This window comes from Apis florea, unplaced genomic scaffold (genome assembly GCF_048593485.1).
Source record: "Apis florea isolate Af1SG1 unplaced genomic scaffold, ASM4859348v1 contig_3765_pilon, whole genome shotgun sequence".
NCBI classification, from domain to species: domain Eukaryota; kingdom Metazoa; phylum Arthropoda; class Insecta; order Hymenoptera; family Apidae; genus Apis; species Apis florea.
The window spans coordinates 265,876-283,585 of record NW_028256842.1 but is presented as its reverse complement, the minus strand read 5'-3'; the positions used below and the strand labels follow the sequence as shown (position 1 = coordinate 283,585).

General features: G+C 28.5%; 2 protein-coding genes across 12 annotated transcripts in view; one reads left to right on the top strand and one right to left on the bottom strand.

Moving 5' to 3' along the window:
• The first annotated feature begins 2,568 nt into the window (after window positions 1–2,568).
• Window positions 2,569–7,104, top strand: LOC100865400 (actin maturation protease). 6 transcript variants are annotated; one of them, XM_012491707.2, is made up of 5 exons: window positions 2,572–3,041; window positions 3,681–3,862; window positions 3,943–4,128; window positions 4,219–4,551; window positions 4,629–7,104. In XM_012491707.2, the coding sequence occupies exons 3-5, from the start codon at window positions 3,959–3,961 to the stop codon at window positions 4,828–4,830; spliced, it is 705 nt and encodes a 234-aa protein (XP_012347161.1). In that variant the 5' UTR covers window positions 2,572–3,041; window positions 3,681–3,862; window positions 3,943–3,958; the 3' UTR covers window positions 4,831–7,104. The 6 variants fall into 6 exon arrangements, with proteins under 6 accessions (XP_086771192.1, XP_012347161.1, XP_012347160.1 ...); XM_012491706.2 differs by having other exon boundaries at window positions 2,602–3,041; window positions 3,921–4,128; XM_086915069.1 differs by having other exon boundaries at window positions 2,982–3,118; window positions 3,921–4,128.
• A 380-nt stretch (window positions 7,105–7,484) lies between these two features.
• The window catches only part of KrT95D (phosphofurin acidic cluster sorting protein KrT95D), a 76,641-nt gene continuing 66,415 nt past the window's right edge, over window positions 7,485–17,710 (bottom strand). For all 6 annotated transcript variants that reach the window (XM_086915061.1, XM_086915065.1, XM_086915062.1 and 3 more), the window contains 6 exons: window positions 17,476–17,681; window positions 16,898–17,236; window positions 16,056–16,453; window positions 15,410–15,526; window positions 14,688–15,062; window positions 7,485–7,701 (listed from right to left, as the gene is read on the bottom strand). In XM_086915061.1, coding sequence (XP_086771187.1) covers window positions 14,929–15,062; window positions 15,410–15,526; window positions 16,056–16,453; window positions 16,898–17,236; window positions 17,476–17,681 — 1,194 coding nt within the window. In that variant the 3' untranslated portion in view covers window positions 7,485–7,701; window positions 14,688–14,928. The remainder of the gene's footprint in view (window positions 7,702–14,687; window positions 15,063–15,409; window positions 15,527–16,055; window positions 16,454–16,897; window positions 17,237–17,475; window positions 17,682–17,710) is intronic.

The following is a 17,710-nucleotide window of genomic DNA, read 5'->3' as shown; positions in this document are numbered from 1 at the left end:
TGGATGAATATGATTTTTTTGACAGTATTTAGCACATGAAATGTTAATTCTTAAAAAATTTTGACTAAAAATACGTGTAATTTTTTATTATACTAATTTAATTGGATAAGAGATTGCTCGTGAAATTTTTTTGGTATTTTTCTAAAAACGAAAATTGTTTAAATTTAAATTTTATATGTTAAGTTACCTATAAAATACTTACCAATTTCGTACCCACCTGCTATGGCTTTCATTTTTCATTATGACTTAATAGTTTTTCAATAGTTTTCTTAATTCTAAAAAGTAACTTACCTTTATATATTTATGTGTCGCTGTTTTATGGTATTTTGTTTCTTAATTTTTCTTAATTCTTAAAATATTTAACTTATTATAATAAATGCTGTTATTTTATTAAATAAACATTATTTGACAATGTTTTTTAATAGAAATATTTTTGGGAGAAGCAGAATATCTTTTGAAATTTTATATGTTAAATTATGAATAAAATACTTATCAATTTCATACTTACCTGCATGATATGGCTTTCATTTTGTATGACTTAATAGTTTTTCAACAGTTTTTTTAATTCTAAAAAGTAACTTACCTTTATATATTTATGTATCGCTCTTTTATGATATTTTGTTTCTTAATTTTTCTTAATTCTTAAAATATTTAACTTATTACATCAAATGCTGTTATTTTTTAAATAAACATTATTTGGCAATGTTTTTTAATTAGAAATATTTTTGGGAGAAGCAGAATATCTTTTGAAATTTTATATGGTAAATTACGAATAAAATACTTATCAATTTTATACTTACCTGCATGGTATGGCTGTCATTTTGTATGACTTAATAGTTTTTCAACAGTTTTCTTAATTCTAACAAATAACTTACCTTTATATATTTATGTGTCGCTGTTTTATGGTATTTTGTTTCTTAATTTTTCTTAATTCTTAAAATATTTAACTTATTATATCAAATGCTGTTATTTTATTAAATAAACATTATTTGGCAATATTTTTTAATTAGAAATATTTTTGGGAGAAACAGAATATCTTTTGAAATTTTATATGTTAAATTACGAATAAAATACTTATCAATTTCATACTTACCTGCATGGTATGGCTTTCATTTTGTATGACTTAATAGTTTTTCAACAGTTTTTTTAATTCTAAAAAGTAACTTACCTTTATATATTTATGTATCGCTCTTTTATGATATTTTGTTTCTTAATTTTTTTTAATTCTTTAAATATTTAACTTATTATAATAAATGTTGTTATTTTATTAAGTAAACATTATTTGGCAATGTTTTTTAATTAAAAATATTTTTGGGAGAAGCAGAATATCTTATGTGAAAATAAAATTTGAATAAAAATTGAGTCCTTTATTTAAATTATATTTTGATATTATTCATTTTGTCATATAGACACATAAAGGAATTTTGGATTTTGTATCTATATCTTATTTTTTTAAAATATATGATTTTTAATACGTGAGTCGATCTTGCAGTTTTTCCAAATGAACATTAAATTATGTAAATAGAAAAATTATTAGTTTAAGAAATAATTAAATATAATTAATGTGAATATAAAAATATAATTAAATTATATTATAATTCAATCAATATTTCATGGTCTTGCGCTAAAAATAATTACAGATATGGTAAATGTTTAAATAATGAAACCCATTAAGTTAATCGTAAATTGATATTGTTTCAAATATTTTGATACAATAAATTTTGAGAAATATAAATGTAAAATAAAAAGTAAATAATAAGAGAAGGATAAAAATAGCATAAAAATTAGGAATTTAGCATTATCTACGCAATGCCAGAAAAGATAAAAATTATGAATCAACAATCGATGCCATTTTTTAAGTGTTAAAAATACTTTAACTTTTATTTAACTTTATTTTCTATTTTTTATACTTTTTATTATATTCTTTCTTTATTTTCTTTAAAAAAATATCTTTAGTACTTAAGAGATGGCACTAATGTTTAATTCTTACTCTATCTCTATCTTTTTCTCTTTATTTTCTCTCTTTGTTTATATAGTTTCATTTGCGACATTCTATAGATGGCACTGAATTCCCAATTTTTATGTTATCTCTGTCTTTCTTTCATTATTTTTTTTCTTTGTCTATATTTATTCCATAAAATTCATAAAAGAAAATTCGTTCAAGAGAAAACTTCAATTTCTAATTAACTTTACTGTCTTTATTGTTTAAGCTATTAATTAGAGATTTTACTAAAAATTTACTCGATCCAATTTTTATCTATGCATTATTCACAAAATGATCTATTTTAAATGTATTCTGATCTTTGATATCCTGTATAATTAGTACTTTAGAATATAGGACATAAAATTCCATAAGATATATAAGTCTATTCTATATTTTGTTTGTGGTCTTCGGTTTCGATCCTTTTGTAAGGCGGTACGTTCAATATATATGCAACATTTCACTGTACTAAGCTATTCTGTGTTTCTGATTATTCTATGGTACTAGTCAATGATTGGTTTATTTGAAATGCCTCAACCAATCAATTTTCGTAACACTATCAAAACCATACGAAAGACTTTATCTATGATAGTAGTATAAAGTATGGTCTCATGCGATACATACCGAAATCCCCGCACCTGTTTCAGTCGGTGTTGAAGTAAAAAGAGATAAACAATATATTTCCCGAGGCTAGGGTTCTTGCAAACAATGCACTTGCCCAAACTGGTGAATCATCTTTAGAACTGCAGCATCAACGAGAAATTTCTTATCAGACTGTATATCGTGATAGAAGTCTACGAATAAGGCACAGTGCGCTATGCCAACCTGAGATCTTTTTCATAGAGGATTTAATTTGCAGTCGTATCGAGAGAGTAATTGTTATTCGTTCGAGAATTGTCGTGCATTCGAATGTACTCTGAATATCATCACGTCAACGCACTTAAGTGTTAATTCTAATTTTTACTAAAGAATTACATAATGTATGTGCATGAGTCACAGGGTGAATAGGGGGGACGTGCAAACGTCAAAATCGTGCTGCAGCGATTTTCTTGCAGTTTAGGTACGATAAACAAATACTGATACGGTTGATTGATTATTTGATCTAAATTAGATCATACAATATATAATATTGAATTGGTAATCATTACTTGACATGTATATCATCCTTAACCGCTATATTGTTCGATGTCGATCGTACGATGTGCTGCCATTAGAAATTTTGCAGCGAGTACATTCTCATATTAAAGTTCGTAAGAAGTATTAAATATATCATGAAATGAAATAAAGATATTACTGCTGGTTATCGCGCAACATAATCGATTTTATAAAAACGATTACTTTTGATAATATTCTTCAAAATTTGTGCAATTCACGTTTATTGAGTTATGACAGATATAGTATAGCAAGATATCTCAAGGTTAAATGATTTATGGATAAAAGCAATTATAATAATACGGTGTTCACAGTTTTACTTTTTTTTTTGTTGTGTTATATTTTTTTCATAAGAAAGTGACGAAAAAAAAATATTCCGTTAACGCAAAACTATTGATATTGATATATTTCATTTGAATATAAAGTCTTATTTAAAATTTTTAAAATATCAAAAGTATATGTATATAATTTATCTTGATATTTGTTAATATTTATGATATTAATTCTATATTATAAATCGCATGCTGTTTCTTCACTAACATTTCAGCTTGGATTTGGGCAAGAACCTATAATAAGGTTGCGATGAATAAGAAGCATTATGCAAGTTTCCAGTGAGCAGGGAGAATATTATTAAGAAATGGCAATAACCAAATTGAAAATACTAAAGTGTAGGTGCATGATTTTATAGCTGTGGAAACTACCATCGTCTTATTTATAACTTACAACCAGGTATTTGTTAATCGAACAAAGTAGCTGTTCGTATATATTTATTACTAAAAAATGCCAGCACCACCTCCACCTCTCTCAAGTTTGCCAGAGGCACCTATGTGTGAAAAAACTGAAGTGAGTGATGCAGATTCTCTGCCTCCTTGGGCTAAAATTACCCTTACATCTGCCGAGGCAGAAATTGAAAAGCTGATAGCTCGAAATGAGTTAAAAGATGCAGAAGTCACATATTTTTGTCAAGTTGAACCCATTTTGCAAGATGGACCACAGTAAGTTTTCTTAATTTATTTGTAAGCATTAGATATTTATGTGACTATAAAATAAATAGTTATAATAATAATAATATAATTGTTTAATAGATGTGGTTTAGTTGCACTTGCTATGGCATCGCAAGAATACACAAAGCCAGTTTCAGTGAGTCAACTTTTAGCTGAAGCTCGTGTAAGAGGCTTCACTCAACATGGAGAAGTGTACAGCGTTGATTTCATGGGTACACTTGCAGCTGAATATTTACCTGATCATAGACCAGATATTTTAGTAGATTTACAGCAATGTCCAGATACATTGACACATGCTTTAGCTCATGGTGCAATGGTATTAATTCCATATGATTCTGATTTCAATCATGCTCCATGTTTAAAAAGAGGTCATAAAGCTCATTGGGCACTACTTGTGGGTCTAATTTCATCAAGGTATATAATATTTTTTTATTATTTTTACAATTTAATTTGAAGTAAGTAATGTATATATATGTATATATGTATTCCAGACAAGGATATCATGTCTTAGCACGTCACGGAAAATCACGTCATTTAGCTTGTTGGCCTTTGCGTGATTTAATTGAAAGCAATGGTAATTTAGAAGAGGAAGGAACAGCTAGACATGCTGGGGGATATGTAATACCAAAAGGAGGAGTCGGAGGTCAGAGAGGTTTACGCGGTAGGGCACTGGCGTTGCATCCATACATATAAGATCATGTACAAGAATTGTAGGTAATTAATATCACAGCGAAAGACAGAAATTACTATTATAATATTACCGTATCCACGTTACAGTATATGGTAAATATTCAAAGGCATAACGTTTGCACAGCTGCTATGAAATTTAATTATTTGTAAAATCGTGATGCTTTTAAGTAACATATGTTTCAACTTGCGATGCATTTTCGGTCAACATTCGACGAGGAATAATAAAATCCTCAAATTCGGCATTAGGTGTAAAATGGGCGATATATCATTCGTTGACACAGTGTAAATAATGATTTATTATGTATGTTTGATTTATATGCACTTGAATGGTATGAAAGATTTTTCTTTCGTTATTTTGACGTATCGAGCTTTTCCTGTGGTACTATATGTGCTGAGCGTAAATTGAGAAAAAAACGAGCATGTACACGTGCATGAAAGAAACAAACGTGAAAAAGAAAAGTCGATAAAGAATATTTGCATAAAATAAATATCTACGTGTATTAGCTAGGATTTATCAGAATCGTAATACTAGCCAGAACAAAAAGATCTAAGTAATATTTATTTAGCGAAAAAACCATAGATTTTCAATTAATAATTATGAATCTTTGTTTTATGTTAACATTGTGAATAAAGACTAAATCTGTAGCAAGATTCTCGCAATTGCATTTGAGGCAATACAACTTAATAATCGTGTATTATATTAAATTGTTGGGCGCATTGCTTTTAAGATATGGAGTAAATTATTATATTAAATATATAATAATTTAAATATAAAAGAAAAAAAGTGACAAGTTTCGCATGTTTCGAAAAAACTAAGAAATTTTTTATTATTCAATATAAAAGAAATAATTTACTTTCAAATTTATTACATATCATTTTTATATTTATATGAAACAGTTTTTCAAGTTTTATTCATAAATACTAATTTACAATTTATAAATTGCCTATAATAGCGATAATTAATTATATATATATTTAATTAATTATCACACTATCTTTGAAATTATATATTAAAATTCAAATTGAAATTGTATTACTTTTGTGATACATTAAATTTTAAATTTGGCAGCTATTTTTTTTATCAATTATATACATATATATGCAAATTTATATTTACTCTTAAAATTAACATTTTATATTAATTTTACAAATATATTATTCAATTATTCCGGAATTCTTGGAAGCAACGCGCTTTAAAGAAATGATTCTTACTATGTAGAATTCTATGATATGTTTGTTTTACTATGTATTTATCGGTATGTAAAGTACGAATGTAATCTATATTAATATCGATACGTAACGATCTAAAAAAAAAAACTATGAAAACCTAGAGATACCTTATGACTGACTGATTCTCTTCAGTTGTGTGGTATCTTAAGTGTTTTTTATCAAATTCGTCGGATAAAAGAGCGTAAAATAAGTTTGAAAGAGATGTTATATTATTTGTAGACTTCCTTGAGTGGTTTCGAATCGAATACAAACAACAAAAGCAAAAAAGGTTTAAAATGAAATAAAAATAATAAAATAACTGTACCCAAGTGCCGCAAAATAATGAGGTTCATTCATTAAACACGAGAATAATTGTATACCGTGCCTATTCTCACGTCATGATGCTTCTTCGATTTGTTAACCGGTCGCAATCAAAAATACTCTTGCAAAGAAACGAATGCTATTTATTGGTGCACGCACGTAAGTGATTTTTTTCGTTTCTGTAATGTTTCTAATGATAATCAAAAAGGAAAAAAAAAAAAAAAAATACGTATTTTTCTTGCTCTAACTTTATGAAGTCGTACGAATCTCATAATAGAAAATAGGAGAAGTTTCAAGCGTATAAAAATATAAATACGTCTTCCGTTACTTACCACGATACAGTGTTTTCATGAAATCGGAGGAAAATCAAATTGAACTTTTATTTTAAAGCATTTAACAAAACTTATTATTATACTTGTATATTTCTAATCAATAGAAAAGTTAATTTTGATTAATGGAAGCTTTTTAGTTTTTTCGGAAATTTTTTAGTTGTACCGATGTGTATCATCATCGATATATTGAATCATCTCGATGTATCAAATCTGTGTGATTTGACAAATGCAAAAAACCAACACAGCCAAGAGAAAAGAGCGGTACGTGTATCGTGTTACGTTATAAGAGATTAATAATTGTGATCATTGTTAACACACTTGTTTCTTTTTTCTGTAACTCGCGTATTTTACTTGATTTGTTGTCGGTATTTAGCTTTAAACGTGATACAAATATAAAGAGATGTTATCATTTAAAGATATGTTTTCATTAAGATTATAATTTCTATATTCCGTATTATATTATATACTATGCTTTCTTTCTCTATCTCTCTATCTCTCTTTCTTCCGATGCGATTCTTAAAAAATGATATCGAAATGTTGACTGTATCGGGTATGGTTGGTGCTAAGAATTCTCTGAATTAGCGAAAGGAATGTGTGCCAATCTATATCTTTCAATCACGAAATTCTACGCGATGAAAGTTTCACTTCTTCCCTGTTACGAATTTAAAAATTCTTAGTGATATTTGAAAAGAAGAAAAAAAAAAAAAGAAAAGGAGAATAATGTAGGAAAAAGAATAAGAAGGTATTAAGTTCTTCGGATGGTACAGGTGCACTGGGATTTGTAATAGAATATCGAAAACTGCGTTACATTTATATTTCAAGCTTACAAACATCAACAACATAGTTTTTTCCACTTTTATCTTTTAAAATTGTAACTTCTCCTTATTGTTGCTTTCGTTTCTCTAAGCATACAGAATTATTACCACAAGTCTTCACTATTTTCTAATTATATATCCACTTGTGTCCTGAGATGCGACTGCGAATTATCAACGCCTTTCTTGTTTCTCGTCTTCTGTAAATATAAAGGGATCTTTAAACGATTCACTCGCACGACGAGAATTTATCAGTTTCATCGCTGGAACAACGATCTTTACACATGCTTCCTTTTTATATTTTCACTTTGATTATGAAAAATCATATAAATCATATAAAAATCATATAAATATATTCACGCGGATGCCACTAGATAAATAATTATATATATATATTTCTCTATAAAACGAAGCTATACAAACTATTTTGCCGTTTTATATTGTATTCTGCATAGATATATATACATATACATACAATCATGTGCATATGTATATGTATAAAAAGAAAAGAATATTCTGTACAACGATACACAGCGATTCACAGTATAAAACGACTACGTGTTACGCCCAGGACACAAGCCGTCTCTAATTATTCTATAGATTAATAACAATGATATCCTGTATCCGAACATTACGTTTATAATAATATGTATCACATATAGGTATTTCATGTTCATTATATCAACAATAGGGGAGTTGAATTAAAAAAAAAGGCTACCGTTCACTTATTAGAAATTTATTTTCTCTCATTCTCTTTTTCTCTCTCTCTTTCTTTTTTCTCTTGCTTCTGATTTAATAATGATCTTATGCGTGTGTATTATTCACGTTTGATTTGAAAAAAAACAAAGAGATTATTTTTTAAATCCTTTTTCATTTTTCTTAAACAATGTAATATTTTTTTTATGCCTTTTCAGAGCGATTAACAAAAAAAACCTCATGGTGATACAATATTTATACGCAATTCTTTTATGGAACCATTTTTTGTTATCTTCTTTAAGCATTTTTTCAAGTTCTCTTTTAACCCTTTCATTCTCATAATAATCTTAATAAATATTTAGTCCAGCCAAAAATTATAAATAGATTTTTCTTTATTTTTTTAAACAATCTCTGTTTAAAATTCTGTTTCTAAATGTCAAAATGTATGAATTGTTTCTTAGACTTGTTTAATAGACACAATCAAATTTTTGGCTGTTATTTAGGAATGAAAGAATTAAAGAGAAAGAAATATCAAACATTCACGTATGTCATTAAAGATTTAAGCGAAATTATTCGTTTAAACCGTGAATGAAATTTATTAGATAACGAGACCCCGCATATTTAATATATGTATTTATGTATCTTTGATATATAACACGTACAGAAATTATGTACATCGTTTTCTCACGTTCCAAGAGGAAACATAAAATAGTATCGCGTAAAACGCGTAATTTTGAACTATATTGTAACGATTCTTAACATCATGTTAATCAACATGACTATCAAATCGTCTTAACAAATTTACACAATCTCTATTTATCTCTTTTATCTCTGATTGTTGACAATATTTATTATGCGTGAAAAAGTGAAATAATGCTTTCTTTTTATTTTATTTTCGCATATTTTCCAGAGCTTCCTGTGATTTGTAATTTATTGTAATTAAAAAAGAAAAAAGGAAAAAAATAGGAAATATATTAATTCCCTATTCAAATAGAAAAGATATCATAACGATCTTTCGATGCAGAATCAAATGAAATAAATGACTTTCAAACGGATACACACGGAAGTTCTGTTCAAACTTTCCCTTATTTCTCTCACTCTTTCTCAATCTTTTTTCCCTTCGTCTAAAATCTCGGGACACATTTTACAGCCCTTTTAATTGAACTCTCTAATATTATTGATAACAAGTTAATCATATATACATATATAGTTTAGACATCGGCCGTCGTAAGCGCAATAAAGACGTTTAAAGAACGCTCGTGAAAATTAAACGGCACATTTAAAAACCGATCCATCTTTCTTCTCTTATTTTCACTTATTTTTTTTTTTAATCGTTTTCTTTTTTCTTTTTTTAATCGCTGGTACCAAAAAACACGCGTTCAATATATATTTATACATACGTATATATATTAATTACCTTTTTTTTTCTCCGTTTAATTATTGTAAGCTTTGAGCTTGGGCCTGCCTGCCCACACGTGTTAAAACTTACTATATTATACACAGACGAAAACAATATTACATATCATAGCAAAACGCTTTTACAGAATATGTGCTCACGGTCCTTGGAATCATAATGATTTGCATCTTCACTTTCAGAGGGATGATGAGAACAGAGGAAAATCCTAATCTGATGCTTGTTACACGATCAATTGATCACTGTTATTCGTTCTTTCGATTCGATCCCCATTGAGAATCACGTATATCATGTTGGTATCGAAACTTGTTCGAAAGAAAATCGACATCACGATCCTCTTTCGAGCTTTTTGACTAGAATCGAGAGCAATCTTTAATCGTCTTATCTTTAAAATATTTGACTCGACGCTTGTTCGCACTAATCCTTTAGGAAAATGAATTCTTCAAGGAACTCTATTTCCTTTATTCGATATGCAACATGATGCAAATTGATGTTAGGATTAAGAAGATGAAAATAAAGAATAAGAAGAGTCAAAGAGAAGAAGAACGGAGACCGTGAGCACGTGTCACGAATCGTGTCACACGTTTTCTCTTTCTTAAGTTTCTAAGGAGGTTAAAAACCTTGTTTTACAAAGCTTATCGATTACACAACTTCGACGAGACATCAGCTAAGGAAAAGAAAAACGCAAGCGTTCATTGGCGAATGAATAAAATAACGATAAAAAGAAAAAAGGAAGAAGCGAAGTGAAACGAAGAGGAAAAAGGATCGAGGAACATTACACAACATATAAAATCGTTTACAAGTTATCATGGATTGAAAGTAATACCAGTTTGTCAACATGCTTTGCTTCAATAGTAAATACGTTCGTACGATATTATGTACAACGATGGAAGTAATATAGTGAGATTGTAATTTAAAGGATTAATTGATGACTCAGATGATTGATGTAACCGTATTTAGTAAGCATTTTATAAAAATGTCACAGAGTATAAGTTATTTATGAATCATTATTAATTTAAAATTATGATGATTATAATGGCAGTTTAAAATCTTGAAACAAATGTTGTAATAGAATGATAAATATGTGTAATTAAAATATATTATTTTCGATTATTATCCAAGTCAACAATATGTTAAATTACTCTTTTGATTTTTAAAATATAATGTTTGATTAACTTTTATAATCTCACTATATCATACAACCATACCACTATATGAACATTTAATCTTTGTGTTTATAGTCACATTTCCGGTATGTTGTTCCGGAAGTGCTTTTTCCGCGCTTAATTCGTAACTGAATTTTCAATCACAGTCTCCACCAATACGTCTCAATTCGGTGTTCAATCAAATTCGCTGTTTTATTGACTTTAGTACGTTATTATTTTTGGCATTTGATCAAAATTATTGAAACTATCGAAACAACAAGGAACATTAATAAGAGACATCATTTGAGGCGCTTGTGATAGAGAAATAACATTATTGTGCAAAACTATGAAGCAACATTCTTAAATGCTTTTTTCAAATTGTAGAACGATACATATATAAGATGTTTTTTTTTTTTTTTTTTGCAAAATGTGTTCCATGAGTAAAAATTAAAAAAGAAAGATATCTAAACACGAACTGATGAAATATTTTATTAAAAAATTATAAATAGATATACATTGGATTTCTTTTTTAATTAGAATTTTATCTAATGAACAAATAGACACAAATTTATGTTATCATATTTCAACATCTATTTTTTATCATTTCAATAAATGTATTTAAAAAAATCTTTGTTACTTAATATTTCTTGTTACAACCGTTTAACAAAACATTTATGAATCTACATTTACATAACATCTTTTTATTTTTACTCATAGAATATTCTATTACCTTTTTGAGAAAGAAATATAGGATATTTTGTATATACATGATATTTATATATACATATGCATTTATATGTATACATATAGAAATATATACATACATCGTATGGCAGGTTCAATTGCTGAATAACGATTCAGCATATGCTCTATGAAGCTGAGGCAGTTAATATCGTGTGTATACGTGTGCGCGTAACAACGTCTCTTTGTTGGCTTTTCATCGTCACGTGTCCTGATAGCACAGTTTCTTTCGTTCAAACTTCTCACGTTTACCGCGTTCTTATTTTCCCGTGATAATGCGTACTCTGTGCTGAAAACTAGGACGGGTTGAAAAGTCTTTCTCGAGGGTTGCGGATAAACGTTGATTGATTACCAGAGATCTCTTTTTGCCTGATTGACTGTGTTCGATTAATTTTCCATCTTTATTTTTCATGACACAATTCAGAATTCGTTGATTTCTTTTTATTAAATAGAAAGAACTGTCATTCAATGTAATAATTATTATTCCAAAATTATACAAAAGTTACAAAAATATTGCAAAAAATAAACAAATATTCAATTACTCTGAACAATGCACATACAACATAACATTTTATAATAATAATCTTATTAATTTATACATGTTTTAATTAAATCAATCAAATATTAATTGAAATTTATAGAAATATATATACAAATATAAAAAAAAATAATAATAATTCATGGTTATTACAATTTCATTCAAAGTTTTGTCAAATTGGAAATTTTATAATTTATGCCATTTTTTTTTTTTTAAATTCTTTAACTTTCTCAGTCATATATATATCTTACAATATAATTGTTGCCAGCAATTTCTTTCTTTATCGCCCTCATTTCCACCTTCGAATTCATTCTTCTTAAAACAGTTTAATCCGCCTCGCGTTAAAGAACTAAATGAAAACTAAACTAAAGCTGAACTAAATTCGATCCAAACTCTATCTAGGACATTGTCACGTACACACGTTGTCTCACAATATAACGCAAAGTACCTCACGCTACTTTTTAAGTTAACTATCTCGCGAGGAGTTTGCACAAAATGGGATATTGCTCTCAGGCGTTTAAAGATGTAGGACTACGAGTTGTACAGTTCGATACTCGTTACAAACTAATTGCAGACTAGCAAAGAACAGGGGTAAGGAAATATGTGTACTATGATTCGTGTATGCAAATATGTATGCACGTGTATGTATATGGATACAGGAAAAATTTTACTGTTTTTACATTGGCAAAACGTAAAATCGCCACTGTTTGGTAAGGCGTTTCATTTCATATATCATATTTTTTTTTTCTTTTTTATATATGTATATATTTATTACATAGAATGCCTGCGTTCTAAAGTCTTTTTTTTTTTTTTAATTTATTGAAACAAATAATCAAGTAAATGATTCTTTCCTTTTTTTTCTCTCTCTATTTCTTCTTTCTGTATTTCTGTTTTCGTTTTTTCGATTTGGCATTAGGCAGTCAACGCGACGCATTTACATATATGTCGCTGGAAATGATGAACTACAAATTGTTTTGTTGTTTCTTATTTTTTCTTCATTTCCTTTGCAGTTAGATAAAAAAGGAAGAAATCGAAAAGTACGTTACATGCAAATTATATTTAGTCATATATTTTCTTTTCAATTTTCCTAAGACAATATTAATTATTCGTTAGTTTCTATCGTTTCTCATGATATGACTCTTTTTTCTTTTTTTTTCTTTTTTTTTTTAAGAACAAGAAGAATTATAAAATAATCGACTCATAACTCGCTTAATGGGTCGTTGATTTGTAACAATAAGAAGGAATAATTAATAAAAATAATAATAAAAACAAAGAGGAAAACGCACCACGAATATTTTGATTATGTTTTTCACATTTTTTTTTTTTTTCAGTTGTTTTTCATCTTAATATTACGAGGGAAACATAGTCATTCGATACTTTTCTTTTTAATATCTTTGTTTATGTCTTTATGAATAATTTCTATTATTTATTCACTTTCTCACACTTTTTCTTTCCCTAACTTCTAAATAATAATACGTAAATGAGTATACTGTATATTATATCGAAGAGTCAGGAGTCAGAAAATTGTCTCTAACGGGAATAAAATATTTAAATGATAAAGTCTGAAAATAGAGTATTTAAACTAGAGCAGCCTGGGGCTAAAAATCTATAAAATGGAATACAAAAAATATTTCGAAATCTTAAACGAGAAAAGGAGTATAATAATTATGAGCTATTCATCATTGTGTCATCATCGTCATCGTCGTATTATCTTTTTTTTTTCTTTTCCACTTCTCTTTTATTTCCCTTTATTTATTTTCAAAGAAGATTTTTCCTTTCGATTATTCTCGTTTAAATCAGCGAAATCACTATACACAGTCATCTTTCTCTAAACAACATGTTTGTGCGCTAAGAGAAATGTTTGCCTGTATCACAGACTTTTTTTCAATAACGTCGCTCTATGCTCCATTGCTATATGCGATCGTATATATAATATATATATATATATATGTATATAGAATACACGTTAATTAAATAAATACATAATTTAACGTTTAATCTTTGCTGGCTACCTTGCGATTCAGACGAAGATCTATATTAGCAAATATGTATATATATGTATTTCGACTTGCAGCGAAATCGATCGATTTTTCTATTCTCGTCCTTTATAAAATCCTATATATACACGCGTCGACGGGAGGGAATTAGGGGAGATGGATCTGATTCGAACGAATCCTTTATATTAATCGTTACAATACGATTCATACATGTTTTCCCCTTTTTAAAGAAAAATCGATTATCGTATCAGACGTGTATGCTTCTGCTTTTAGATATCATGTTCAAAAAGACATGTTTCCATTACTACGTTTGTGGCATTCCCATAACCAACGAAATCCATTATCGAATTATCTATATTAATTCTAATACGATATGTGTTAACCATGCCTACCACTGTTTCAATACACTTCAGTTTGAAGTAACAATTGCTACTCGCGTACTCTTGGCAATTTTTACGCAAGAAGAATTTTTTTTTGTTTGGAGATTAAAACAAGAGATTTTTTTTTTTTTTTTTTTTTTGAAAAATAAATTTCAGATTTTGATTGGAAATAAAAAGAAACAGTAGTTAGAGTGTAATCGAAGGATAAAGAGAGACAATGTTAATTGGTAGAGAATAATTAAACTCGGAACGAAAGGCAGCATTCAAATACTTGCCTGAATTAGCTCCAACGACTTCCGGTTTTAAAGTAGCAGATTGTCCACAGTATAAACTTGAATTCTATCGCACTATGTCTCTTTATTGTGATTTTTTTTTTTTTTTTCTTTCAATTTCGAGGATTTGATGGTTATCGGGTATTGCGCGATAAGCTAAGCTGATGATCCTAATTGGCAATATCCATGAACACAAACGAAATCTGGCAAAACGTCTGGCCTCTGACGGAAACGAGGAAAATATTTACGTGGTGTTGGGGTTCTGCTGCTGAGGACTGTACTCCAACATGGCTATCGGGAACGTCTTGATGTGCGTTTGCCACTGCGCCGACAGTTGGAAGAATTTCACACCGTACCATTCGGTACCATCAATACTCACTAAAGAAAAATAAAGGTTATTCGTTTGATTTAATGTTAAATACTTGATACATTTACATGATACATTTTTTTATGAATATTTTCAAATTTTTGTAATAATTAAAAAAAAAAAAAAAAAGGAAATAAAAATCTAGAATATTTAAAATAGAGAATTAATGAATATATTATAAATTAACGATATTCATTGTAAATATTTGTGAATATTTAATTAGAATTTCTATTGTTATTTAAATAAAAATATTGATATTTAAAAGACTTCAACTTCTTTTCATAATTTTTCACAATATGAAATTTTCACACATTCTATACAATCGTAATAGCCTTAGAGAACTAGAATATCTTATTACCTCTTAATGGAATGTTGTGAGTCTTCGCAGAGCATATAAGTCGTGTCACGCCTTCGACCGTTTGACTCTTTGGCTCGTTTTCTTTTTCTTTTTCTTTCTTTTTGCCCAATCTCATTACTGTAAATTAAATAGACAACATTTGTTAATAAATATCGTAATAATTATCAGAAAAGATTAAAATATATGTAATTTAAATACTTTAATAAAGTTGAAAAATCATAACGATAAGTTTATTTCTTTAACATAATATTAATGTGGATCATAAAAGAAGAAGAAATTTCATTAAAAGTAATTTTAAAACATAGAGATTATGTGCAATTATAAATTCAAATTTAATTTTTTTACATGAAATATAATATTTATCTAAATAAAATATAACAAAATTTCATTGCAAAATTAATATATGTATTATGCTAAAAAAATTATATATTATAAATAAAATATATTAATACATAACAATATAAATGATTTATTTTAATCAAATTTTATAAAGTATGCTAATATTTTTGTAAATGATTGTATTTTCATTTCGACAAGTTAACATATTCCTTTTTACCATACAGTCAAATGTTAAAACTTTAAGCCAATACAAAGTAACTTTCAAAGGCTTCATTGAAATAAAGATTAAATATAACTTTCCACATACTTTTTTGTTTTTTCTCCTTTGTTGTGTAATTCATGGATAAATAATGACCAGGAGTCTCTCCATGAGGCGGAAGTCTTTGAACGTGCAACGCCCTGAACGCCTGTCTCAATGTATTCTTGCCCTTTTCACCCTGTGTATGTTTGCTCCAATAATCGAGTTGTAACTCAACCGGTTCCCAGCCTTCCCTCGTCGGTTGACCAACGTTCGGACTACTGGGTGGTGTTAATCTACCCGGAAGTGGAATAGGTAATCCAGGAGGTGGCAGAGAAGGCGGTGAGCCAGACATGGTTACATTGCTCTCTTCTAGATCGACCGATGCGGAGGAACTACTATCCGGACATCCCACGCGAACATCGTTTATGAATGGGATGAAGATTTGGCTGCTATCGTCTGTTTCTCTGTGAAATTAAAGCGAAACGCCGTTTATTAACGTAACGAGACTGCGTCTCTTGTTTAAAATTAAAGCTTCCTGTTTCCTGTTTACACTATTTTGATTTATTCTAGTCTAGAATTTCACGTTGGCTATTAATGAAAAATAGAACTGCTCATTTGGAATTTTTATAAAAATAAAACAAAGAAAGAAGTTCCTTTTTTTTCCCTTATAAAAAGATAATAATTTTCTTTTTTTATCCTTTAATTTAAAAATTTAAAAATCAACACAATTTCGATACGATAAAATGGATAATTTATTAATATAAAAATGACAATTATTACTTTATTATTATATAATTCTGTTATAATAATAATTATATTATTAACTTGCTTTAATTATATTTTATGTAATTATTATATTGGAAATTTATCAGATAAAATCAAAATACATATTATACGAAATATCGTACCTGTATGTAACCATGGCTTCTGCAATAGGTAGCAACAAGGTTGTACCAGCCGTTGCCAAATACTCGGAAACCCTAGCCGCACCCTCGCTTGCGCCACCACCCTCTCTTTCCAACAATTCTTTCCACTCGTCGCCAAATAACATCGAGTATTTTGCATCTATTGAGCTAAGGTACTTAGACAATGTATTCGAACCAAGAGGTACGACGAAGAATTTCAGATAATTCTGCGGTCGAAAACTTAACTGATCCACGTAGTGGCGAAGCACTGCGTTTATGAAACTATCTCCACCAGCGATCACTACTTTGATCGGTGCTGGTGGTTTAGCGGAACTGTTACAACTAAAAATAAAAATATATTTTTTGGTTATTAACTTAAAAAAAATGACGAGATTAAATAATTAAAAATAATTTTTCATGATTCTACATTAAAAAGAAATTTAAATTGTTATTGGTTAAAAAGGCTATATAACTCTACAGTGACATCTATGATATGAGCATGAACTACGATTCAATTATTTACTTAAGATTTTCCTACATTTTCATGTAATTTTCTTTTTAAATAGAAAGAAACTAATTACAATTTTTGTATTCGCGTGACCAAACACGTGAATGTGGCACGAATGTCTGCTGGAGAAGCTGTCGTCAGAACTCTGTGATTCCTTTCTTGAAGTCTCGTAGCTAGAACAGCCGCACCTGGATCAGCTAACGATACCAACGACACAGCATCCGGCAAACTGTCATCCGGTAAAACCCGGCTTAATTGCTCAACCAACGCTTTTCTTGGCTGGAAATGATACGTGCTCCAGTTTAATA